At 45.2% G+C, this 26427-nt stretch overlaps 1 protein-coding gene across 1 annotated transcript; it reads right to left on the reverse strand.

Annotated features, from left to right (window-relative positions):
• Positions 1-244: 244 nt before the first annotated feature.
• On the reverse strand, positions 245-22140 carry LOC119383334 (adenosine deaminase). Its single transcript, XM_037651411.2, has 8 exons — positions 21870-22140; positions 20942-21003; positions 17606-17728; positions 10700-10929; positions 8418-8542; positions 6433-6680; positions 450-576; positions 245-350 (listed from the first exon to the last, which is right to left on the reverse strand). Exons 1-8 carry the CDS (start codon positions 21915-21917, stop codon positions 246-248), a joined length of 1068 nt encoding a protein of 355 aa, XP_037507339.1. The 5' UTR covers positions 21918-22140; the 3' UTR covers position 245.
• Positions 22141-26427: the final 4287 nt, after the last annotated feature.

Below are 26427 nucleotides of genomic sequence, written 5' to 3' on the forward strand. Positions count from 1 at the left end.
GGTTGCTATTCCCACGTCTGACCGCTAGACAAGCCTCGACCAATCCCGTGCGGCTACCTCTCGTAACGTTTCATTCCATACTGTCACAGAACGCGTACCAAATAGCCCCCCCATAAACAACAGCATCACATTTCCAATATTTGTCAAGCCATGGCTGCTATAATCAGGATAACTGTCCACTCTTTCACATTGTGACCATATTCAGAATAGTAATGCCAAACAACTCAAACAAAAACTTTATTAGATCAAGCCACTGTCTTAGATGAAATTCCGTATTCCCTGAAGAGTTGCTGAAGGAGATCTTCCTTTTCCATGTGAGGCAGGAAACACGATCGCGCAGCATTTATATTCTGGATAGATTAAGAAAAAATTCAATAAGCTTGTGCCTTTTGATGTAGTACACCAAAGTTTTATTCCCATCAAAGGAAAGAAAAAAACTACTAACTCACCGCTCTTATAAGGTGGGCTTCAGTCAGACCGAGTTGTTTAAGAAACGCATATTCGTCATCCAGCGTGCTTCCTGTGATGGTGCTGTCGTCCTTGTTGATGGAGAAGTTGACATTATCCTCGGCAAAGCTGAAAACAAAAGGCATCAAAATTACATGCGATGTTGGCACTAAACCACCGAAAAGAATATGGACTGCCGCGACCTTAACAAAAAGTGAAGTGCATGCCTCCCGTGTGAAGAATGATACCTGAACGCTTGTTTTAAGAGAAAAGTAGGCGCAGAGAACAGAAATACTAAAGCAGTGTTCCTCACGATAATTTTGGATGAAGAAATTAATCCAGGCGAGATATCACATGCTCATGCGTGAGATGCCATATATTGACACATAGAATATGCATTGAAAAACAGACCCAATGTTAGGTTGGAGAAAGTTGCTGATTGATGCTTATAGCCTACAGAGCAAAGAAGATCCAAGACTTAAAAAACACAGGAGGAAGCAAGGAATGCACTGCTCGGTCTGTCCCTTTTTGTGTTTGCTTTTGATTTGTCTGTGTGCCGTACCATAGAAACAGAGGCTGTACTAGCTCCTTCACTTTCTGCACAGCTGAATCAATAATCTGACCATAAGTAATTACCAAATCTCTGGGACTATAGTACTCACAAAGCACAACAGTGTGAGAGGGTCGAGAAACAACAGCCCTGTTGGGCGCCAGTCGTGGCATTGTGTGCACCCAGCAAACTTGCCTGTGATGCTGACAATACCCACTTTATTCGCTTAAAGGGACACTAAAGGCAAATATTAGGTCGATGTTGATTGTTGAAATAGTGATCCAGAAACCTTGTAGTGCTACTTTTGTGCCAAGGAAGTACTTATTTTGAAATAAAATCACGTTTTAGTGGCCCGCATTGCATTAGTGCGCTTCAAATCACCCGCCTGAAAGCGGTCTTTCTCACGTCACCGTTGCTGTGCCCAGCGTTGCCCGCCTTTACTGCGCAGCGGCGTGCACCATTCGGGCATCCGGCAACATCACATGCACGCGGCATTCTGTCAAACTTTCTGTCACGGCGACTTTCACAAGCGTGCAAAACACACGCGGAAGTACGCGATGCCGAAACTACCACTGAGACGTGACCGTGTGAGCGAAGCAGGGTGCCGGACGAAGCGCAGTTCGGCGAAAACAGAACTTTTGAACCACACGTGCCCTTCCCCATGGCAACGCCAAAGAGGTTCTTATTTCCATGAATCAAACAGAAACGAACAAGCAGCATTTTATTACGTCTCTCGATGCACGGAAGGTTGTTTTTTTTTATTGCAGCTAGTTTGATTACTAGTGATTAATTGTAGTCGAACAATCTCACGTCATCGGGATTACTTCCAACATGTCCCACTTGTGGCGCTCATCGTGTGATACATTTAGCTTAATTTCTCGGTAAGTAGGGCACTGCTGTTGATAATATTGCCGTTTTAGACGTTGTCATACATTGAGCTTTCACTCTGACATGAATTGTCATTTGCCTTTAGCGTCCCTTTAATGTCACGGGGGGTCCTCTATCCATGTCATGCTAGTGGCGATGGTGCTCCCAACTCAGTTGAGCGCTGCTGCTTACTTTAAAACCAAACGAAAATATCTTAAAGGCAACATTCACCACTAATAATCAGTTAGAAAAGCCCATGTGTGCAGGACAGTCAAACAACACAAACATCAAAGGTTAGCAGCTTTGGTGCCACGGATCTTAAAGGGGCCCTGCAACACTTTTTGAGCGCGGTCAGAAAACGCTGCCAATCGGTAGTCAAGGCTCCTGAGAACATGCGAGACAAATATCATAGCGCAGCACGCAGCCTACAATTTACAATTAGTTTTCAAAGTCGTCTAGAAATTGCTCACTCTTCTGATGACAAATTATGCCATAATTCCAAATGACTGCGTCATTAAACACAAAGTCCACGGCCAGTGGCTGATTGGAGCATCGTAAGCTGTATAGTTACTGCGGCCGCCGTGGGATGCCGCTATGTGCCCGTGCGGGCGATCCCACTGAAAGTAAGGCGCATGTTGAAAGAAAAAACAAAAAAACAAAACAATATGCCCAAAGTCATGATGCATGCTGATGAATGGACATAGTTTCTTGCCCCTTGTAACACTTTTTGAGCACTCCCTCCCTTTTCTGAGCATTCTTTGCGTAGCTTTCAGTGCGCTCGCTGATATGAAAGGAGAGGAAAAGCGCTTAAAGCGTGCGACAAACCCCTGTAACTCTGCTTGTACTTGACAGATGCTAAAATTTTTTGCGGCAGTTGAATCGTGAGGCAATAAACTCCTTCAATGAAGTCATTCGATGATTATGGTAGACTCCCATTAAGACGAACTCGTAGGAACCGCGGTCATTTGCTCATCTTAACAGGAGTTCGGCTTATCAGAAGTGCCCCAGAAAAAGACATGCTAACATGCCAAGTGCATCTAAATATGTTACTTGAAAACACTGAATGGAGCATTCTTACAATGTGGCGGAAATTATAAAAAAAAGCATTCATAAGGCTCAACTTGATAAAAACTATGCCTTCAAGTGGAGTATTTACAAGAATCTAACAACCACCCGATTTCGCGGGTTCAAAATAAATATGCTCATGAATATAGTATTACTACCACATTTTAACAATAAAACTTTAGCAGGCCCCTACGTTGACGATTAGGAAAAAGAAAATGATGAGATAGACGAATGAGATAGCCCCGCAGGGGCCCCAAGCTCTCGTGTTCTTCCGTTCTCCTTTGTACTCCAAGCCGGGGAGCCGAAGAATGTGGGGAGAATACAAAAGGACGCAATGGCTTGGGGGTTTCAGTAGTAAATCCCCCAACTCTTTTCGTTGCTTTCTTTGCTGATAACGCCGGCACTTTCTCCAGCCACAGGCTGGAGGTGAGGGAGATACTGGCTTTATACGCTGACTTTTCTTCTTCCCTTATCTTGTTCCCTTCATCCGCGTCCAGATTTGCTTCATGTCTTTGTGCAAGGAAGCACTTTTTTTTTCATTTTTGCCTTCTCTTGTTTGCCGCACTGCACTGCAAGACTGCAAGGTTCGTTGCAGAAAATCGCCAATGTTGTCGGTATGCGAAAGTTCATCTTAACAGAAGAGACCTGTTAGGCGGTTCGTCCTAAGCGGATTTTTTTTTGCACTGAGTCTATGGGAAACCAAACAAACGTTCCCGTGCTGTTCGGCATAAGCAACAATTCATCTCAACCGAGTTAGTCTTGACGGGAGTTGACTGTACTTGGAAAAGTGTTGCAGGGCCCCTTTAAGATGAACTGCCGAAAATTGAGGAAGAAAGCCTAGTCTTCCACACAGGAATACAGTCACCGGCCGTTTATTTGTTCGCTGAAAATTCGGACATGCTCATTTATTTGGACGCGCTAGTGGCACCGCCACTCGTCCCACTCAAGTAATGTAAACTCACGACTGCAAAATTCGGACACCCCACAGTGCGCCGTTTGATTTTTCGGACTCCTGCTGGCTGATCAAGTTTGACGTTGAACGCCACAACAAGCTGTCAGCAATGTTTACAATATTTTTGCTAGGTTGCCAGCACTGAAACGTTGCACTGGCTATAGCTGGAGATCGTGCCAGTGTCAAAATCCACACAGAAATTACCGATCTCGAAGGCTATATTTGTTGGCTACACGTAACAGTTGCCTTTTGGCTTTAGCCAACGGCTACCACGGCCAAACAGCAGGTCAAGCCAAGCCAATATCGGAATCGGCTCGGTGCGGCGTTTGAGGTGAATGACACGGCGTATGAGTACAACGCGGATCCTAACTCGGACAAAGAGAGTACCGTATTTACTCGAATGTAACGCGACTACGATTGTAACGCGAGGGGTGACTTTTCAGTGCCGGAAAAAAAAAAAAACACGAATGTAACGCGAGTAAAGCAGGGGGAAAAAAGTACCTTTATTTGCTGCACATGGTAGTGGCAAAGACATCCCAGTTTCTAAATATAAAGTGAGTTTTGTTTATTCGTCGCTTTCATCGCCATCATCGCCGGTGGTTGAGCCCTCTTTGTCACTTTCTTCCTCCCAGATGAGGTCATCCTCCGTGCCATCCATATAGTAGTTCGATATACAGCACTTTTTAAACGCGCGAATTCGACTAGCTTCACTTCGCAATCTGCTGGTAGCTTCTGCCTTATCGACGTTGTTCGCCAGAGGGAAAATCCATTTCTTCGCATGAACTTTTGTGCCCATCCATGTGAAGCCTTAAAGTTCTCCCGCGGGATCCCCATCTCTCGAGCTACGTCTCGGGCTTTCCACTGAATCAGCTCAACGTTGACCCCCATTAGGCAATTTCGCTGCTCAATCACAAACTCCGCCACTTTTTTTTCGAGTTCTGTGTGACGGCCACAACGAGGTCCACGGAAGACTTTTCGGTCGGGCTCACTCTTGAAGAGCGCTTCACGCTGGAGCCTCCACCCACGGATAGTAGATTCCGCCACATCTAGCCGTCGAGCCGCGGCTGAGTTCCCGATTTCCTCAGCCAGCAGTATTGCACTTCTCTTAAAGCGGGCATCGTACTGAACTCGTCGCGCTGCCATTTGCTCGAGCCGAAGTCGCGGAAGCGCAAAGGAAATGAACCGCCCGCAAAACACGTCACGAACAATAGGATTGGATTGGATTCGATGTTGCCAGCGTGCATATGTTGCCAGCACGAGGTTGAAAGATCGCTAGGTTTGTCGTAGCCATTTTAAGGAACCAGTGAGGCGGCACCGCCAAGGCACGATTTGAGGTGCTTCGATTATAATGCGGACCCCCAAATCAGTTCAGAGAGATTTTGAAAAAAACTCGCGTTACATTCGAGTAAATACGGTACGACAACATGAGCACTGCAACATCAACAAGCCCAACGTCGTTCCCTTTTGGCGTTTGAGGGCTTGCGTTGTCAGATGTTGCTGTGGCTAGGCCTGATCTGTGTCCCGAGCTTTGCATCTCGCTCCCTTATTTGTTACTTGGCATGCGAGGCCTGATCCGTTGAAGTTGCTCCGACGCCGCCTGTTCCATGTGCGTCGTCGGAACTAAAGAAATGTGGCAACTACAAGGCCCTGACGATGGCGAAAAAAGCAGCGATTATTCGGCAGGTGGAAGGCGGCTGACCTCAATCCAAAGTTTCTTGGGTGTTTTCGCCGAGTTGGGCGATGAGATCATTCATCAGCTACTCGAACCAGCACATGTGGACAGTGACTGCCGAAATGACGTGCCTCCCACACCACAGCCATCAAATGCGGATTTAGCGCAGGCTGTTGCAGTGCTGTTGCACTGCAACAACACTGCGACCCACAGGGGCGGCCAAACATTGGCTGAAATACAGGCCGACTTGGTCGCGCATAGGCGTGCATGTGTACAGAGGCTTATTGACAAGTTTTTTCTGGCCGCTGGGCCAACAAAGGTGCTTTTTCCTGGTGAATCCATTTTTTTAGGACTCTCTATTATACGGACTTTTCGGCATTTCCCGCCGAGTCCGAATAAACGGTCGGCGACTGTATACTGCATGAGGTTGAAAGATCGCCAGCACGAGGTTGAAAGATCGCTAGGTTTGTCGTAGCCATTTTAAGGAACCAGTGAGGTGTCTACGTGTCTCTTTCTCTTGTGTTCCGCTGCGCTTGCCAAGATGCACAAGTTCCATGCCCAGGAACTATGTATATGACTAAGGAGCAGAAAAAAGCTGGCTTTTAGTTTCGAAGTTACGCACACAACTTATGGAGAAGGAAACCAGAGAACGCGACAAAGTGCCAAAGGGCTTGCTGCATATCTCTTTTCGCATTTTTCATGCTTTTTCAGTTGTTTAGTGTTGGTATCACTCTCTACCTGCGTTATGATTGAGATCTGCCATCTGTAAACAGTTGTAAGAGTGGTATAGAACAGAGAAGAAGGCATTGTCGCAAAACTGTGGCACAGAACACGAGATGCAACTAGCACAACGGACATGACATTTACCGTGGGCCTCACCGGACTATCGAATGCCTCTGGGTGCTCAGTGGACAGCCTCCGGAAAGAACGCTGGAGTAAGGACACACTTCGAAATGAGTGTTCTGCTTGCGAGCCAACTGATATGTCTCGCCGGTTGGATCTTGAAAAATGCGGTATCCGTGTCCCACACGGTCGCAGCTGAGGTTGAGGATGGCATCTCGAACAGTTGTGTAAGTGCCACTTTCACCAGCGTGGGCTGTTCTTGGTACGCCCACCTGCTTTGCTCTCTGTCATCACACCAGAAAGAAACAAAAACTCTGAGAAACACGTCAACTAGTTAAGTGGCAAGTGCAAGAAAACCACATTTCTATCTCAACTGTAAGAGAAAGTGTTATGCTATATTAAGGGGGGACACTGCTCTTAAAAAAAGTTTTTTATTTCTTGATCGATCTTGATGAAACTTTCTGAGTTTATGTATATTTGTGTGCTGATTTCAAATATGCAATTATTTTTCTAGTATGATGTGTAGTTTTTAAAATATACAAGATATTTCATATGCCTTTTGGGGAGCAAGATTATTTCTAAACTGACTGCGTTACAAAGTAAATCAGCATGTCACGATAATCTGCAATCGGAACTGTGTGCAGTGCAACAAAAATGGATGTTCTAAACCCATTTGAATGAAAGTTATGGTATGTTGAACATTCGCGAGTGAGTCGATTTCAAGCTAGAATTTCACTAGTGAATGTTCAACACACCATAACTTTTGTTCTAATGGGTTTAGAACGCCAATTTTTTGTTGCACTGCATACAGTTCCGATTGCAGATTATTGTGATATGCTGATTTACTTTGTAACTAACTCAGTTTAGAAAAAAATCTTGCTCCCCAAAAGGCACATGAAATATCTTGTATTTTAAAAACTACACATCATACTAGAAAAATAATTGCATATTTGAAATTAGTGCTCAAATATACATAAACTCAGAAAGTTTCATCAAAATCGATTAAGAAATAAAAAACTTTTTTTTTAAGTGCCATGTCCCCCCTTAATAACTGCGCCTTTAAAGGGACCGAGAGACAATTTTCATGGTATTTGTTTTCGTTAGTACAACGGAAAGCTTACCTGTCATAGTGTGTAATCGTGAAATGGTCACACGAAAATTGTTGTGGAACATTCTTTATCAGAATTTTATGATCAGCAGCACCAATGAAGTCGTACAGGCAACATACACTACAAATAGTGGTAGGTGAGTACGATGGTAATTGCAAGCCGGCAAACAAGCGAGGCCTTGTCTACAAAAAAGTAAAATGTTTGTCGAGCTTGTGTTTTCACCGTTCGAACCTCATGCACTGCAGTGTACCGGGCATGTCTGCATGCCACACGCCTGTTCAGTGCACCTTTTTCTGTTTTGCAATCTTTGGCATTTGCTGCTATGCACTGCGGCAGGCTGCAGCAGGTTGAAATAAAAAATAAATAAATAGATAATAAATAAATAAATGTGCCGCAACTTGACACTGGTTTCCAGTTCCTCGAGATGCCGCGAAGGCAGCACCTCTTTTCAGCTTGACCTCCTTTTAACTCACAATGAGCATAGAATAAAGCAAGGATGCCTGATAATACACGGATTAATTTTAAGCACGAATTACGGTGCGCCTCATCAACAGAAGACTAGTACATCAATCTGAACGACTCCATCGCGCAGTACAAAGGCTGCATGATGGCTGCGCTACAAGGCCGTGCTACGTGCTGGTTTTTTTGTGGCTTTCAAATGAGATTTAAAGATACAAATCCTATTCGAATCAGGAAAACCATGCTCAGTTCTGTAACTATAATTGACAGTCTTTCCATTTCCACTAGGGCCTAATCACACATTCAGGTTATTCATCAGTACTTTTAACATACCAATTATATTGCACTTATCAATGAGACAACAGACTATGTAGATCAGATCAAGAGAAAAAGGAACAGTATGTACTGCTCAGTAGTTACACACAGTAAAGAAAAAGAACTCTAGGGACATACCTGAAAGACCTGCGCCTCAACAGCCGTATAGCCAGGAGTCTGCACTTCATCCTTTGCAACATCAATTCCAACAACACCAATGCCACTGTGCTCCTCACACAGCCTCAAACAGTCAATGGTCCATTCTGAAAAGATTAAAGAAATGGTTGCATCATCAATTAGGCGCAGTTTACTCTCCGGCTTTAGGCAAGAATGGGACAAAAATTAGGAAAATAAAATCATGGAGGAGCCCCAGCGGGACATCACAATATACCTGATTAAGTTTCTCTCTTGGCAAGCATGGCACATGCTGTGACATCAAAGAGTTATGTGTTGATGCAGACACATTTGCGTAAGCCCATTACAGATCCCACACGACACGTATAGAAATACAGCAAAAAGGAATGCACGAAATGGAGGGGAAGTGCTTGCGTTTGTCATGCACTTTTACACTCTCTGTGTGGGAGTGTACAATTAGGGGAACATGCCAACAGGTATATACACAAAACTGTTGTGCCTGTCTTTCTCTTTCTGTATGCACTTCCCTCCTTTTCTCTTTCGCGTATTACAGTTACACGTTGAGAAGCATAAGCGTGCTCAAGAATTCAACGCAGAAATTTGGGCTAGTTGGTGGGTGTGAAACTTGTGCATCATAGCAAGTGCAACGGAACAAACACAAGAGAAAGAGACACGTGGTGTCTACGTGTCTCTTTCTCTTGTGTTCCACTGCGCTTGCCAAGATGCACAAGTTCCATGCCCAGGAACTATGTATATGACTAAGGAGCAGAAAAAAGCTGGCTTTTAGTTTCGAAGTTACGCACACAACTTATGGAGAAGGAAACCAGAGAACGCGACAAAGTGCCAAAGGGCTTGCTGCGTATAGTAGTGCAAAAAATCAGACAAGTATCGCAGTGCACGCTCAGGCGGCCTCCTACAGAGCAAATGCCACTGCTACTGCGTGTAGTTATATGGCCCTTTGAAGCCACACATCACAGCCTTACTAGAATGCTAGAGCACATAGTTTTTAGGTAGCTTTCACCATAGGTAGCTTTCACCATAGTTTTTCCCACGGGACGCCTGGGTGCATGACCAGTGGTAGCATTGTGTGGGAACACAGTGTTAATTTCAGTGCACTGTGCTCCACAGTGCGCCACATTTTCACATTATGCATCTTTGTTTTATATTATCTTCATAATGCTTTCCCCAGCTACATTAGTTGAGTGGCTATGTGGCGCAGTGCAGGTGAACTCAAGTCGCGGGCTCAATCCTGCGTACAGTGGCCGCATTCAGATGGACACAGAATGTGGCCTGTTAAAGCTGGGTGTACACCAAAGAGACTTTCAGTACGGCGTCCAGTGTATAGTATTCAGACTGCAGATTCAGTATGTATAATGACATGTCAGCCTTTCTAATGCCTTTGTCATCAGATGTACATGATGGTGGGGGAGACGTCATCTTATGTTCAGTCTCATTATATTCATGGAAACACAGTAAACGTACACAGCTTGAAATACAGATATGATTGAAAGCAAGCAAATGGTGGAGAAGCACGGATCGACTGACGCAGACCAATGTGTAAATGTAAGACTTAGCGAAAATAAACATTCACTACAAGGTGTTCCTGGTGTGCAGACCAACACGACAAGTGACAAGCTTCACTCTAAGTGAAATTAATCTATTGTCCGCAATGTCTGACCAGACAGCATCAAGTACTGCTACAAGGGCATTTATAGATTTTCTCAAGAGTACTGGACTTGACAATAGACTTTAAGAAAACCACTGTGTAATGTGGTTATGGTACATACACATCACCTCTTCCTGTCCCCATAATCATACTTTTTCCCCCTACCCCTTTTCCCCTGTGCAAAGTTGCATTGTGGGAAGTCAGCCTCTTGATACATATAAAACTGGGGTCTTCCGGATGTTCTGTCATCCCTGTGCACACACATGGGCCACCCACTTTTCCTTTCCGCTGATTATTAAAAAAAAAGAAAGTGAGCACAAGTTGTCAGCTTCTTTGGTGAAGTCGGAGCTGCATGAAGAAGCTTCCATTCCTTCCTTGCAAAATTTCACAAATTTACGCAAACAAGATTGTAGCCTCGATAAATAAAACTGCTCCCAAGGGTCATCCTCTTCCCGTTTAACGCAACAGATTTCACTTAAACCTTTTCGGAATTATTTCTAAGGAGACCATTTATACTTCCTCGTGAAAAGTACTCTAATGAAAGTGATATCCCAATAAGCGAACAGTCAACAGGTATCAAACATTCACTGCACTAAGCAACAGTAATAGCAAAGATTACCGTCATTTCCCCAGACAGAGACTAGTATAGACCGAGCCTTGACATTAAATTTCTGTTCTCCCCTTTCGAGGCCACGGCTGACCGCTTTGATGACCAGCGCTGCTGTCACACCCTTGTCCTTTGAGGCCAGCAGGTGCGGCGAGTAGCGTGCCTCGAAGTATGCAACACCTTCTCTGGCCTGATCTTCGCACAGCTCGTACGCAATGCGCTCAATTGCTTCTAAGTCACCACTGAAAGAAAAACGGGGGGGGGGGGGCAGATGGAATGAAAATTTTTACTCACAACAATCCCAATTTCCACAAGATATCATCAGTGGTACGTATGCCATTGGTGGCATCTTGCCAGTTTTAATTACAATTGTAGAAAGGCAGACTAAGCATGACAGGGCTCGTTTCATCTTTGCTAATATCTCTCGATAATGAAGGTGAAAGCAGCATCTTGAGTTTTTTTTTTTTTTGCACCATTGTACATGTTAGCCATGGCTGCCCTGGTCTGTGCAAAGATCTGTCACAAATTTAACCGAGGTTTTTGGTTTTCGCCAGAAAGCCTTCAGAGAAGTATTTAAAATTAAACCTGAGTAAGTTTCAAAAAAGACAATATTAAGAACCAATACACTGATGCAGAATAGTTATACGTACATCTATTCAAAAGTAATGGCATTGTGTTTATGGCAACAATTTCAAGGTTGGCCTCTGACAAAGGCATCTGAGAGCGATGTGGGAGAGGTAAAAGGATGGGCAAGATGTGTTGGCAACCACAGCGTCTTCATTGCTTACAGACAATGTTAAAGCAGTGCTTGCACAAGTTTTCTCTCTCTTGTAATTGCTAATGAAGAATATTTGTCCAGTAGCGTCTGTGTGGGCATTTTGGGTAGCTGTAACATCATCACTGTTGTAACATATAGTATAAACAGTAAAACCTCCGTAATTTGTACTCGATTAATTGGGAATCCCGGATAATTTGTATTATTTGCGTGGTCCCAAATTTTTACATGTAAATTTAACCAGATAATTGGTGCGGCCACTCTTCCACTTCCCAGTTAATTGGCACACTTGGCCGTGACTTTTGAGATATGCAAAGGGCGTTGCGAATCTCGGTGGCTGTAAATAAAACATACACAACTTTTTTGAAGTACAGATCTCGAAGGCCATGCTTTTTTTACCGGAAATACGTTGTAGACACCATGTTTGAGCATGTTTGAATAATCGCCAGACAGCGATGTGTGTAGTTGCTATCATGATCATCATCGTCTTCTCAACAGCGATGCTGGCCACCCTAGTGAAGTGAATGTTTTGTAGAGCCTTTGTGCCATTTGGATGTCAGCTGGTGAGCATTGTGCGATTCGGTGCGACTGCTCTGTTTGTCTCAGCTTGCGCACTCTTCCCTGTGAATTGGTTGATTGAGGTGTGCTTGGAAGGAAGGTGCCGAAGTGCAAGAGCTTGTCCCTGCACGAAAAGGTGTGCTTAATTGAAGAGGGCAGCAAGTCGACGGTGTCGATAACGGCTCTTGCCGAAAAGCACCATGTGCCTCTGTCAACACTGTGCAACATCATCAAGAATAAGCAGAAAATTCTCGATGCGTACAGCAAGACGCACTCATCAAAGCGTACACGAGTATGCCCGCCTACATACGCCAACGTTGAAGCAGGTCTGATTGACTGGCTGCAGAAAGCCAAGGCAGCACACCTTCCTGTCAATGGGACCAGGACCATATTGCGTTTGAATGCCAACCAGCTGGCGCTGCAACTTGGGCATTCCGAGTTTAAATGCAGCAATGGGTGGTTTTGCCGATTAAAGGAGCACAGCAACCTGACATTCGTCAATGTTTGTGGCGAGAGTGGCAGTGCGGATCAGTCTGTTCTCGACGTCTTGAAGGAGCACACCTTGCCTCCACTACTTGCCAAGTACGAAGCAGCAGATGTTTACAACCTTGATGAAGCTGTACTATTCTACAAAATGTTGCCTCATTGTCGAGTGCACAGTGCAGACATGTTACGCCGACGTCGACAGCGAGATAAGATGAGAGATCAACTGACTCGACCACTAATTTTGACAGCGATGACGAGCCCTCCCGAGCACCCTCTTTGGCGTATGTCATTGATGCTTTGAGTGTTGTGTGCAGCTTTGTTGAGTGCAACGGCGATGAGGCTGAGATGCTGCGCCTCGTTGACAAGCTGGAAAACATGACTTTCGGTGCTGGGAACTACCGAACGCATCAGCCACGTATGGAGGATTTTTTTTCCAAGTAGGCGAACTTGCCACAATAAAGGTGTGACTTCCATGTACAGTAAAAGCTCTTTAATTCGGAAATTCGGATGGCTCTTTGGTCCCGGCCAAAGTTCATGTTAATCTATGGGACCAAACCTTTGTTAATTCATCAGAATTCGGCTCCGCACCGCTTCATTCGGACAAATGCTGATGGCTGCCGCTACACCACAATGTGGTAAAGCGGCGTTGGCACCACTGTAGTGAAACCAAAACCTGAGTGACATTGCCATTGTCATCAACCAGTGGGGGCGATCGCAGCTTCACCGAACGTCGGCGTCTTCTTTCTTCTCTCCGCTGTGCCTCCGACGCCATTTTCCCTTGTGATGTGTCGGCACCGTCTCTTCTTGCGGAGTTCTTTTTTTTTTCCGTTGTGACCGTGTTTGCATGTGAGGCTCGGGCATGTGGCAGTAGCTGACGATGGCATCGACGAGGTGTCAGTCGAGTCCACCGAAGATGACTGCCCGACCGTCGATGCTGTCCTTCCCACAGATATGACCCTTCAGGACTACATTGCGATTGATGATTGTGTCGCCACGACTGGTCTCCTGACCGATCAAGAAATTATTAAAGGGGTACTGACACGAATATTTTCAGTTGTTTTTTTGCGTCAAATGAAAGGTCAAGCCCTCAAGAGCCTAGAAAAGGCAGTGCTAAGCGCAAAAGCACCCTGAAAAAATAATTACAGTATGTTTTTAAAAGCTAGTTTCGATTCCTACTGTACCCTGACGTCACAACACGGTATGAGCTTCTCGTCACTTGCTCGCATAATATAGTGACGTTTCCACGGCTGCTCCGCACCGTGGCTTTGTTGGTGACGCACAAATGGCTATTTTGGAAGTTTTGATGACGCAGAAGCGGCCATCTTGGAAGTTTTGGTACATAACGTCATCACAATTAGCCAGACTGCTGCGTGAAGTCACCAGAATTTGTACTGTAGCCTGATGTCAAGCTAGTGCTGATGTCGGTAGGTGCGCCATGGAAGAAAATGACTTCAATATCAAATTGAAATATCTTATTAGCATTTGCTGAGCTTCACACTTACTCCGAGCTGTCTCTGCATACAGGAGATTTGTATGGCAGAGTAAACTCGCCTTCAAAAAAAGGTGTCAGTGCCCCTTTAATGATGTCGCGACCTCATTGCACCCCACGGGGAGTCTTGGAGGCGCTTTTGATATTAGAGGACGTTTGCCTGAGCACTTCCAACAGTTTGCATGCTGTTGGCCATTTGGAAGAGTTAAGAATTGTAATGTCAGCCGGAATCTGCGCGAAAACGCAGACGGCCACTACAAGATACTTCAACAAATGAAGGTATGCTTCTCCAACTTGATTTTAATGTTATTTTTCCTGTTCATTCGTTAATTCATCATTTGGTTCATTCGGACATTTTTTCCGGTCCCGTGAAATCTGAATTAATGAGGTTTTACTGTATTATGTTTTCTGGCTGATTTCCTTGATTTCGCATTGTTTTGGATAATTGGGAATCCCACTTAATTGGGATACTTTTCTTGGTCCCGAGGCCTTCGAATTAACGAAGTTTTACAGTACAAAAATAGTGGGTGCATTGAAAGCAGCAAATGAGAGCATGCAATATAATTCAAGAGATTAAACACCCCACAAAAAGTATATTTGCAGCAGCATTGTCCTTTGATTGATAACATTTTCTCACCACATTCAAAAAGAAGTGTTTCAATGTACCTTTATGTTAAAAAGCTGTCAAGTGAACTGTGTGAAACAGGGTATAGAGAAAGACTGCAGAATGAACATAACCACCCACAGGCTCCTTTAGTGTGCAGCTAAACATAAGTACAAATAGTTTGTCGCAATTAACTGCTGTTGCAATGCATCTGTAGGTTAGTTTCCTTATTTTCACTACTTTAACAGAAATTAATGTTCAATTCCAATGGCAGTGTCAGAGCAGCCGACAGGACTTTGCAAGCGAGTACTCAACTCTGGCATAGAGCAACACCTCCAAATCCGTGATTGGAACACAATGCGTGCCGCTGGAGCAAGGTGGAAGCGGAAGTTCTAACTTTCAAGTGACAACTTGCCAAGAATACTTTGTGTGCAGTTATTCCATTTCGCTGCCGAATTCCTGCACGTACGCGCCAGCATTGTCACTGTCACAATCCGATAAATCGCTCGTGCAGGAACTGGAGCTTTCTAACTCGGCTCTGTCATATATCGAGCAGCGGAGGCAATGCCACATGATTTGCTGAGTCGTCCACCATTACCACTAAAACACACGGCTACTGGCAGCACCCGCAAGCAGCTAAACATGCTAAAAGAAGTACGTCACGCCGAATTCCGGTCCACTCCGCCAATTTTGGCGGAGCAACTTTTCCAGCTCCACGTAGTGACTTCCACTCTAAATCAACTCCAACTCTCTCATTGGAACTCTTTACTCTTGCCCTCATTCTGTCATTGGAACACACTTGCTCCGAAAAGTAGCAGAAAACTTGTTCTGACTCCGCCATTAGAATTCAACGTAACTTACCCAAGGAACAGCTGCTGAATATTACTTTCCCCGTCAATGCAATCACTATTATTAACAAGCTCGAACAGGATTCACATAACGTAGCATTTATCTTATCAATGAGCAGAGACTTAACGTATGAAACAGCCATTAAAGGGACCCTGAAACGGTTCTGACGATTTTGTACGAACACATTGGGCCGGTAGAGCAAGTCCTAAGGATCATTTACAGACCGATTTAAGCTCTGTGCATAAACTGTGTAATTTATTACAAGGCTTTAAAGCTGCAAATCGCCATCGTTCACAGCGGCTCAGCCAACCACGTTTTCAAACTGCCAACTTCCAGTGCGCGTCGTATTGGAAGCGCGACGTCACGCAGGCGGCTGATCTGATTGGATATGTCCAGTCCACGTCACTGAACCTCCTGTGGGCAGCGAGCGTCGTCTGCCTGTGTTACAACATACTCTGTGCTGATGTGAGCTGAGCGACAGTGTTTATCTTTAGGTTTCTTTTCTTGGACACAATGAATTGCCCTAGCCGTGTTGTGTACCACATATCTATACTTGGCGACAACTCAGCTTGACATTGGAGTGAAGGCTACGGAGGCGGGGCTTCCACACATTCGTGTTGCTCCGCAAGTAGTACGGAAGCTTGGGGCTGATTTCGGTTTTGCTCGCTCGCATTGTTAACGCTTTTAGAAAACTACATACAGGAAATATGTGAATGGGAGAAACATTTCGATTGATCAGTTTACATTTTAGCGTCACATTAGGGGTATATTTTCCTTGGAGAACGTTTGCGGCTGCACACTGACCCACTACGTCATGGACGCCATGTTTACCTTGGAAAACAGGCGTGCTGAAAAGGCGGTGATGTCTAAGAAATGGAAAGAAAAGGAAGGTATTTTTGTAAGGTGAACAATAACTGTATTTTACCTACAACTTCCGGCAACTGCTTGAGTCTCATAATAAATAAAGCAGCATTTATTTCAGCAAGGCTAGTGATAAAATTATCATTAAACTTAATTACTTTTTCTTGGGGCGGTAGTAGGCATGCGCTTCGGTTCTGTGGCTTCCACAGTGCTGTCAAGAAAAGTTGTCGCCGAGTATAGCAATTGGTGCCTTGTAAAGCTGCGACATCGTGCAATGTTTGTGCGGCATGTGGCGAGCAGAATCCCTTAAGCTCGTCGCTGCAATGAGCGTCGCGCTCTCGCTATCCATTCAAAGTCACAATCCACATGTCTGCGGCTGTAACTTCACCCCTGAAGATACAACCACATTGCCCGAGTTTATGCTTATCGGTGATCGTTCTCGAATTCTTTTTGTTTGTCCGCATGCTTTTGCAAGTTGTCGCCGTACAGGAGAATAAATTAAGATCGCCTGGTAGTGTGGCAGCACCTGTCGGAGCGGATATCAACCACTCCGCGAGCTTCGTCTTTGCTGCCAGAGGGCGTGCTGCCGGGCACACTGGGCCTCCGAGATTGCGCACAACCTGTCGGCGCGCAATATCGGAGGCCATGACTGGGCGAAGCTCAAACAGTGGACTGCGCTGATGAGAGCACTGCGATCGCCAGCGATGCCAGCTTGTCTGTGAGTTGAGGGTGCAAGGCAGTGGTGAGGAGGGTATAGATATAATTGTCCGTAGCGGCCTTGGTACACGGTGCGTCACTTAATTTCTGGTGTGAATGATTTGGGGATGCTCTTGCCTAAACGCTGACAAAACTTAAAAAAACCGTTTCAGGATCCCTTTAATGGAGTTATAGCATACAACTATTTCCCATGAGCATCGGTTCCGCACGTGTAACACTAAAGTGATTCAGATTAAGTGAGCCTGCAACATTCAAACTAACTCATTCACATAAATCATGTAGCAGGATAATCAATGAAGCACACACCTAACCTATTGCTTTGCATAATAAATTTTCATCAGAAGTCTGAAGTTCCATGAGGAGAAGCCTAAATACGCAGAAACACTTTGGATGAAGCCCATTCAGGCTCAGCAATGACACCACTGCTTCAAAGGTGATGTGTAGAGTTGTGAGGCAGCATAACGTTACAGACTTGAAGGAAGCACCTAACGCTATATAAATATTCTTGTCACAATTTACCTTACTGATGGCAATAACATTTATGCTCTAGAATATTCACTGCTGAAGTTGGATACTCACACGATTGTTGGCATAAATATTGCAAAGCGATCCAAAAAGTCTTTCAGTGACGATGACTCCACTTTCTGGAGCCGCCATCTCAGGGCAGCTATCGAAGAACAGCCGAGATCAATCTTCTTTTTGCTTGAAAGAAAGAAATGTTTGCAATGCTACGCAAAATCTTATTCCAACTGCAATTCATATGCATTCCAAAATTAACTGTACATACAAATGGGCATAACATCCATTAATTTTAAGATTGAGAAATTATGTAAGATAAGACATACTTTGTACCAGCCTGGCAATAACCTAAAAAAGAAAAAGGGCTCATACACAGGTACCCCACATGCGCGACTTGTTCGCAGTTTTCCTTTTTACTATACGCCAAAGGCTAGGAAATGGCTTGGGCTTGGCAGTGCTGTTTCACTAGGTTCAGCAACCTTTCGGCATGACACATAAGATAGAAACAGAAAACAAATGAAGTGTCATTTTCTTTGGCGCAGGCCTTGTACCACATTACATAGTACATAGTAGGCACTATATATTTTGAAAGCATTGCTCCTTTTTTGCTAGGTGTACTGAAATTTTCTAGGACTTTTAAAATTGGGGCCTGTGTTATGCATTGATCCAGTTCATTTTCCATTATTTTCATCACTGATTGCACCAAGTGCACGACCCAAAGATAACCGCAGTATAACGTCAGGCCAGCAAGTGATAAAAGATGAAAAGACTGGGAAATGAAATGAATCTGCATGAAATATTCCCTCCAGCTGTAATTGCATACAATGCTTATCCGTGGCAGCACAAAAGCGTATTTGAATCGATACATGATAGACACTAAACAAAAGCACATCGATGGTGTGCTGTACTGTGCAAGACTGTGCAAATCCAACGGTGGGGAAGCAGTGCTGTCAGATAGATCACAACTAATGGTGCTGCAAGAAAGAGATCGAATTTCGAGTGGTGAATGAGAGAGAAGATAAGCAATCTCCATGGTGATATCGCACTACCAACGAATTTCTGGGAGCAGTTTTCCATTGCTTCGCAGCTACACTCAACCATATCACGATCAAGAGGAGTTCTGTCCTCGAGTGATATCAATGCCTTTCACCGGGACTTTCACTTCTGTGTGGCATATAGGTTCCATAACACTACCTTTGTGTTAGAGAGATGGGCCATAGACCATATGCAAAATCTGCTGCCATCTAGCGGACACCGTGCGCATTTCCGCCATGTTGAAGGCTAAGCACGCTCCGCAATGTACACACGGAGCGTAAACGTGTGGTGGCTGATACGAACGGCAATGCCAACATATTTTCGTGTGCCGTGTTGCTCAGATTGAGGAAATTGGGATGCTGAAAAAAGGTTTATAAGAAACTAACCTGCATGTTAGATTATCTCGCGGTCGACAAGAATCAGCAGATCGTTCCGTGACCCTGGTTGCTGCTTACGACTAATGCCGTGTTTACGTTCGCCGTTATTAATAGATGCGCTATGGGACAGCATCGGCACTCATCAGAGAATACTCTTTCGTGTCATGCCGGAACGAGACAGTTTTCGCGCCGTGTGCTTCCAGGCACAGACTAACCGGCTTTGTGTACGTGCTTCAAAGCTGCATTGCGGCTACTCGCGCATGCCTGCACAGCTGTTGACAACATTACTTTGTTTATTACATTGCGATAACAATAACATGGTATACAGGTAGCTCGTGCGCATCTTCGGTTTTCAGCGAACGGAACGATTGCGCAAGAGTGTCTTGTTTGCAGTTTGTTTTCGACTGTGGAGTTTAATGTAGCGTTTGTTGGGTTGCTTTGCGCGCATACTGCTTCACTATATATGCACATTTTTCAAGAATTTCATGTGCTATCACTGCCAAATTCAGAGGCGCGGCCCGTTAGTCCTGGCAGGCCCTCCACCCCCCTTACTTTTTTTTTTTATTTATTCCCGAAGAAGAGCACATATCAAGTTCTCCCAAAAGCTGATCGCCCTTTGCAAAAATCCTGCATCAACCCCCGTGTGCTAGGAAATGTCAACAGATCAGGGGCGTAGCCAGAATATTTTTTCAAGGCGGGGGGGGGGGGGGGTTCAATCATACATTATGTACGTTCGTGCACGCGTTTGTATGTGTGCAAAATAAAAAAATTTCGGGGGGAGTTTGAACCTCCCTCTGCCCCCAGCCCCTTGGCTATGCCCCTGCAACAGATGCTTCAAGTGTGTGGGACTTCTGGTGTGAAACTGAAAAAATGCTGTTGCGGGAAATATGTCACATTCGACCGTGAGTGCACTACCTTTGGTGACGCGCTGAGGGGGTTTCCTAAGTGTTCAGTCGGCGACGCAACTGTCTTGCTGCAATGAGTTGTAATTGAAAGGGGCCTGTAAGCCCCGAAGGCAACGACGTGAACGCGAATATTCTTGGCGTATCGTGGTATTTACGAGCACATGACGGAAGGATATTCAATAAAATACGAGCTAATTGGCACCTACTTCTTGGAGCAACAAACACTTTTGATGTTCACTTTTCACGCGCGTGAGATATGGAAATTTTAATCCTGTGCTAATTCTATACATAACATACGTCAGTGACTACAGCAGCGAAATATTTCTTTTTATTTCAAAAATCAAAAAGATGTCAACGTTTCATGTAAAATTAGGTGCACAACACATCAGGTCGACGAAGGCTGCCTTTTATGAAATGCACTTTGAAATGGGTCAACAGCACTTATCGTCATCGCTGTGCTTAGTCGTGTCACGCACTAAAGCCTCTTCTCAACCATCCTACACCACACGCGTGATACTCAGATAGTTAACAGCGCTTTATTTGCTACACTGAACACTGAACCCTGACAGACAAAATTTATAACCTAGCGCAAAGGTTCATTCTCAACGACGGCATGCCTATACATATGACTCGGTGACAAACTTGTACCTTCTTCTCGTTGTGAGGCAGTTCTTTGCACGTAATAACTGTGAACGTAATAACTAGGAAATGCCGGCAACGTGTACAGGCCCTAACACACTCGTCTGACGCTTTTGTGCACCGATTTCCTACTATCAAAGCAGATGCAAGCAAGAAGTTACAGCAGCGACAGCAATACGATTCGTACACAAGCCTCCAACATGGCGCTGAATCGGTAGCTTCGTCAAAGCTCCGACAGATGGCAGCAATTTTGCATAAAGTGTATAGAGCCACTGACATAGCCCAATTGAAGTCTTCTGAAAATTACATTGCCAAATGTGATCTACTAAAAAAATAGCTTTAATTTATTGCTCCCCGTGACTAAAAACGGCATCATTCCACAGATAACTACATCTGCTTAGAAATACCAGAATAACATTCTATCACCTTACGATACTCACTGTGCAAGTTCCCATATTGTCTCCAGTCGTATGGAGCCATCTAAATGGAGATGGAGCTCCACCTGCATGAAAAAGTGGAAGAGAAGAGAAACTTTTCAGATGAGGAAACCATCATGAATAAACCAACTCGCCCAAACAGCCACAGACTGTCCTGTCTTTTACTAACCACAACTGTTTTCAGTGTGAACCATTGCTTGAGTGTCAGCTGTTCTTATACTGTTTTTGTGGGAGCATGTTAATGTGCTGCTGCTGCACACAACAGATTTCACCGTACAGGAACCAACAATGCTTTAACCTGATTAGCAAAGCTTTTGCCTTGGTGATACCAAACGAAAATGCTCAATCGTCTTTTAAAGCAATCCTCACAAGTTGGGCGTGGCAGACAAACAGGCACTGTGCGTAGATCGCTCGGTGTTATAACGACGTTATCGCACATTTCGTGGGCGTAATGCGAGCTGCCTATCGCGTTGTAACTCACGGTGTTTGCACTTCGCAAGGAGTCACTGCCTTATCGCCCGCTGCTACTCAGCGATTACGTAAAGCCGCGACAACGAAAAAGCACAGACAATTGAATTGAATTTTGCCGATTATTGCACCAGTCAATCAGGGTTTAACGGATCGCCCGTTGTGTTTTCCCTACGGTTGGCTCCGAAGTCGCAGATAAACCGACACTTTTGTAGTCAACAAACACGACACTTGGCGATATACTTAAGACGCCTGCCCGAACGGTAGCACCGTGTTATCTTAGAGCAAGCACGTGCTCCAAAGGGCAACTATCTCGAAATCAGTGTCAGCTCGCAGGTACCGTTCGAATGCAGTCAGTCAACTAACTGCGTGGCGATCTGCGCATTCAGTTATTTCGTACAAGCACCGAGAAACACACATGCGGCAAGGTCACATCAAATCCGGCAGTGTTCATGCTACTCACCCTTGTTCGAGGAATCTTCGACGGATCGAAGTGCTTGAGAAAGCTCATCGCTCTGTCGCTTTAGTTTCACGCACCGTCGTGCCGTCGGCACACGCCCCTACACCAAAACACAGCCGGCGGCGCGCGTTTCAACAGCAACAGTAGTTTGACAGGTTTTGATGGCCTGCTCCGGACTGCCGGCAACTTCCCGCCAAGCGTGGTGTTCGGGTATGTTCGGGGGTGGATGCACACAAAGGCGAGATGCGGGAATCAAGTTTCGACAGCGCGCCCAGCTTGCTGCACACGGCACGCGGCTGACTTCCTTCTCTCTCGTTCTCTCTCCCCCAACTAGCCGTGCTCTCACCCCCCGCGCGTTGCAAGGGTGCACAGCAGGTGAGAATGGTTGGCGAGAGTGAGCTGGTGAGCACAGCTGGCGAGCGAGAGGCGTTATTCTCTATCGACGCCTTTCGCTTCTCTCTTCTTCTCAATATTCGCTGCACCTCCCTCTCCTCCCCTCTCTCTCTCTCTCTTTCTCTCTTACGTACGCGCGCGTCGTTGTGAAACCAGAAAAGGATCTGTATGGGCCCTTAGGTATTGTGTTGTTGTATACAAGGATGCGTGTTCGATTCCCTGCCACGGCGACCGCAGTTCGATGGGAGCTAGATATGAAAACACCTGTGCACTTTGATTAGGTGAACGTCAAAGAAAAAAAAAAACATACACACACACGCACACACAGATGGAAAAAGTTGCACCTGGAATGCCGCAATACTGCGTGCCTCAAAATCATATCGTGGATTTTGCGCGTGCAACTACAGAATGCTATTTTAAATGTCCGAGCCTTCATTAACAATTTAAATGCACTTTGAATGTATCTGTTTATCTGTCTATCGATCCGCCGATGCCCTAGGTGCTCTCGTAAAATAAGAATTTCCATGGCATGACGTACACGAGACTGCATCACAAACATGAATGACAGGTCACAATAGTATGACGTGCATTTCATAAATCTCATAACATACATGAAACTGTGATACCATGGTGGTCATTTCATTCACTTGGTAAGTTCATATACATTAGAATGTGCGTGGCATGGCGTGTATGACATACATAAACGACAGGTCATGGCATGGATGACATTATGTACACGTCGTGGGGGTTTAATTAACATCGTATACATACCACATAATTTCTGGGATTTTACGGGCCAAAACCACGATATGGAGTCGCATGGAATTGAAGGCAAGGCACGAATGCAAGCATAGTACCCAACGTCTTCGTGTTTGCCTGTTTGCAGACGAGGCACGATACTTCGTCATTTAAGAGCAATCATTCGTCACTAATGGGGTCGTGCCGTGCCCCAGTGCTCCTAGTGTTGCTTGAGCATGATTGTTGGTCTGTATTTCCCAAGCGCATCACAAGTGACGATAACTGAGTTGAATTGAGTCCGGGCCCAAGTTCAACCTCGGATGAAAGACTTGAGCAGATTTGATAAATTTTGCTAGATCAGTCAAATACGTTTAGTGATATCACCACACGTAATCAGAGAGCAGTCCATAATGAACTGAAAAAAAAAAAAAAGATGGTACTGCCATAAAATATATTGAGGGCCGCTTTAGCTAAACTTGAGTCCTCTTTTTCTAAACTTGACGACGCACACAACAGACTAAATGAAGTAGTTGCTGCGCTGTATCTAGAAAAGTTGACGATATCAGGGCCGTACCCAGGAATTTTTTTCGGGGGGGGGGGGGGGGGGGTTTGCGTGTAGAACGGCTGCCATTTTTTAAGATTTATACTGGCTTATTTTCGTGAATAAATCAAGTGCATCGCTTACTTGTAATAATTCGATGGTACTTTTCAATTATTTGTACCCAAATAAAGAAATTGGTATGTCAACCTCAAATTCTGGTTAAAGCAAGAAATAAGTTTGTACCCAAATAAAGAAATTGGTATTTCAACCTCAAATTCTGGTTAAAGCAAGAAATAAGTTTGGACAATAGCACCACCAATGCCGGGGACACCGCGACCAACGGCTCCTGATGAAGTAACACAATGTAACCGCGGTACAAAAACGGTATGTATGTGTTACAAGCTGCCACTCTAGCGTCGCCAGCGCGAAGTCGGCGACGGGAATGGCAGCAGGTTAGGTCGTTCCGTACGTAAGCAGAGACAGTGAAGAGATCAGAGACGTGTGTGGGGAAAAACAAAACTCTAGTGATATTGCAGCAAGAGGAATCTAGTACAACACTTAATAGCAACTAACAAAATACATATAAAATCAATAAATCAGCTTACAAGAGAGGTATTACAAACTACACAAAACTAACCAACAATAAAACTACAGATGAGAAAGTCCGAAGGTATAAACAGGTGAAGGGATACCTGTGATGACCGGCAGCGTTGAGTACACGACGATCGGATGCAAGAAGTCAGAGAGAGTTCTGGCACAACTGCGATGTCGGCGGTGTTGCAGCGCTGGTGTTTCCGGTAGGCTAGTGCTTGAAGCCGATCTCGGGCAGGTTGAGCTTACTCGAGATTCAAGTACCGATGCCTACGTTACAGACGTTAATTTCGCGTCACAACTAGACGAATGGCTAAGTTTAGGTGGCCAGCCGATACGGAGCCGCAACCACTTAAGGGATACTTCTTGATCTCCTTCTACACCATGTTGGTCAGCAACTAGACTGCTTAGCAAGGCGAAATCCTGCGCTTAAATCGACCTCCGTGTCCCCTCATTCTCGTCCTGGGGGAAAAGAGACCTCTACATGGGTCCAATCATGCACGTTTCATTGTTAGAAACTCCACCCTAAAAATATATTGACCGCGTCCCTTTTTAATTAGGAGAGGGTCCTCAACTGAGCGAGAGTGACAACCTGTTGGGGTTCTCTCATACGGCTTGTCCACAAGCAGTTTTGCCCGTGGGAATGGTCAGTTTCCTTGGTTTCAGCCGGTGCGTCTTGCAGTCTACAGCTGGTTCGGGGTGCATCGCGGCCTTTGACGACCCTGCCGACGCCGCCGTAGGTACAAAGGATCAAACATCGGCGACTAGCGTTTGAAGAACAACACCCCATTCAGTACTTCCCTGCACTAAAGACCAGTCTTTTCATCAGCGAACGGTTCCACCGGTCAGCGGGAGAGTGCGGCGCCCGTTAATTTGCCGTTACGCCGGGTCGCAAAAATGGCAGTCCGTGACAGTATGTATGCAAGCAAACAAACAAGTCGCCCGACATTCCGATCTTCTTGTTACCGTTCGCACATTCTGCTTGCTGGATAGTTTCCTCGTAATTGCGAAAGAATAGAAGGGTTGAAGCTTGGGCTAGCTGGGTTTAGTTTTTAATCGACTCTTGAAACATAGAGGGAAGTTTAAACGAGGAAGTTTTTCCTTCTCGGCAACTTGCAAAATTCTGTGAGGACTTGTTCTGGGGTCACTTGAAGTTCTCGATGGATGCTGAGCAGTGCTAGTCCGGTCAATCTGTCGTTGTTCATATGATTTCGAAGGTAGCTCTTCAGCCTTCTCAGTGTGGAAAAAGTCCGTTCCGGGGTCGACGTCGACACGGGTAAAGTCGCCAGGATAGAAAGTAGGCTGTGGATGTTCGGAAAAAAGTCGCGGTTGCACATCTCTAATGCCTGTAAAGCACAAGATGGGCGATTCTTTTCTTCGATCTGGCAGCATTTGTTCACCCACAGTGTGAACTCTGCTTCGATGACATTAGCCGAAGGAATGTCGCCAAGGTAAAACTGCACTGCATCATCAATATCAGAAAGGCTAGCCGATGCGCAGAATTTCGGCAGCAGCATGTTAAGGCCAACCACGACCTTCTTATGGGCATCGAACTGGTCTCTTAATTGATTTTCGAAGTCAGCCAGCAAAGGCAAATACACATTCCTCCGGTAGTACTCTTCGGGAGTAGCAGAAGGTACGTTGCTTCTTTGCATCTGCCTTCCAGTGATGCGTGGTAGGGCCATCTCAACATCTGTGATCTTCAGCAAAGAGAGCGACTTCAGAAAAATCTTATTAAATTCCGTTTCCGCACTAGCCCTTTTTGTGGAAAGAACGTCTATAACATTCTTTACGTGATCGCACGCTTGAGCCAAGTCACAGTCAATTTTTTGAAGAAACTTGCAAAGTGGCAGTGTCAAAGAGAAAAGGTCGCTACAGATCTGAAGCGACACGACAAACTCGGGCTTCGTAATGGCATTGAGCAGTTGAGAAGCTTTTGATGAAGTATCAGATGACGCGGCCTCTTCTTCCAAATATTCGAGGAATTGTACAATAGGCACGTACAGTTCAAGGAAACGCTGAAGTGCATCGTGACTCTCTACCCACCTTGTTTGGCAAAAGGAGAGAACTGATTTTCTTTTTTCTTGTGTTAAATCTTCTACTTTGTCTCGCAGTTGGTCGTCCTCTGTGGCGAAGCTCTCACAAACGTACAGGTGAGGATACAGTTCCCAAACAGTTGCGGATGCTGGGGAGTTTGCATGCGTGAAGCAGAGCAAGGTTCAACGAGTGGGCGCTACAATGCACGTACAACGCTTGGGGCGCTGTTTGACGAATGAAGGCTTGAACACCGTTAAGGTG

Source organism: Rhipicephalus sanguineus, chromosome 2 (assembly GCF_013339695.2).
Source record: "Rhipicephalus sanguineus isolate Rsan-2018 chromosome 2, BIME_Rsan_1.4, whole genome shotgun sequence".
In the NCBI taxonomy this organism is placed as follows: Eukaryota; Metazoa; Arthropoda; class Arachnida; order Ixodida; family Ixodidae; genus Rhipicephalus; species Rhipicephalus sanguineus.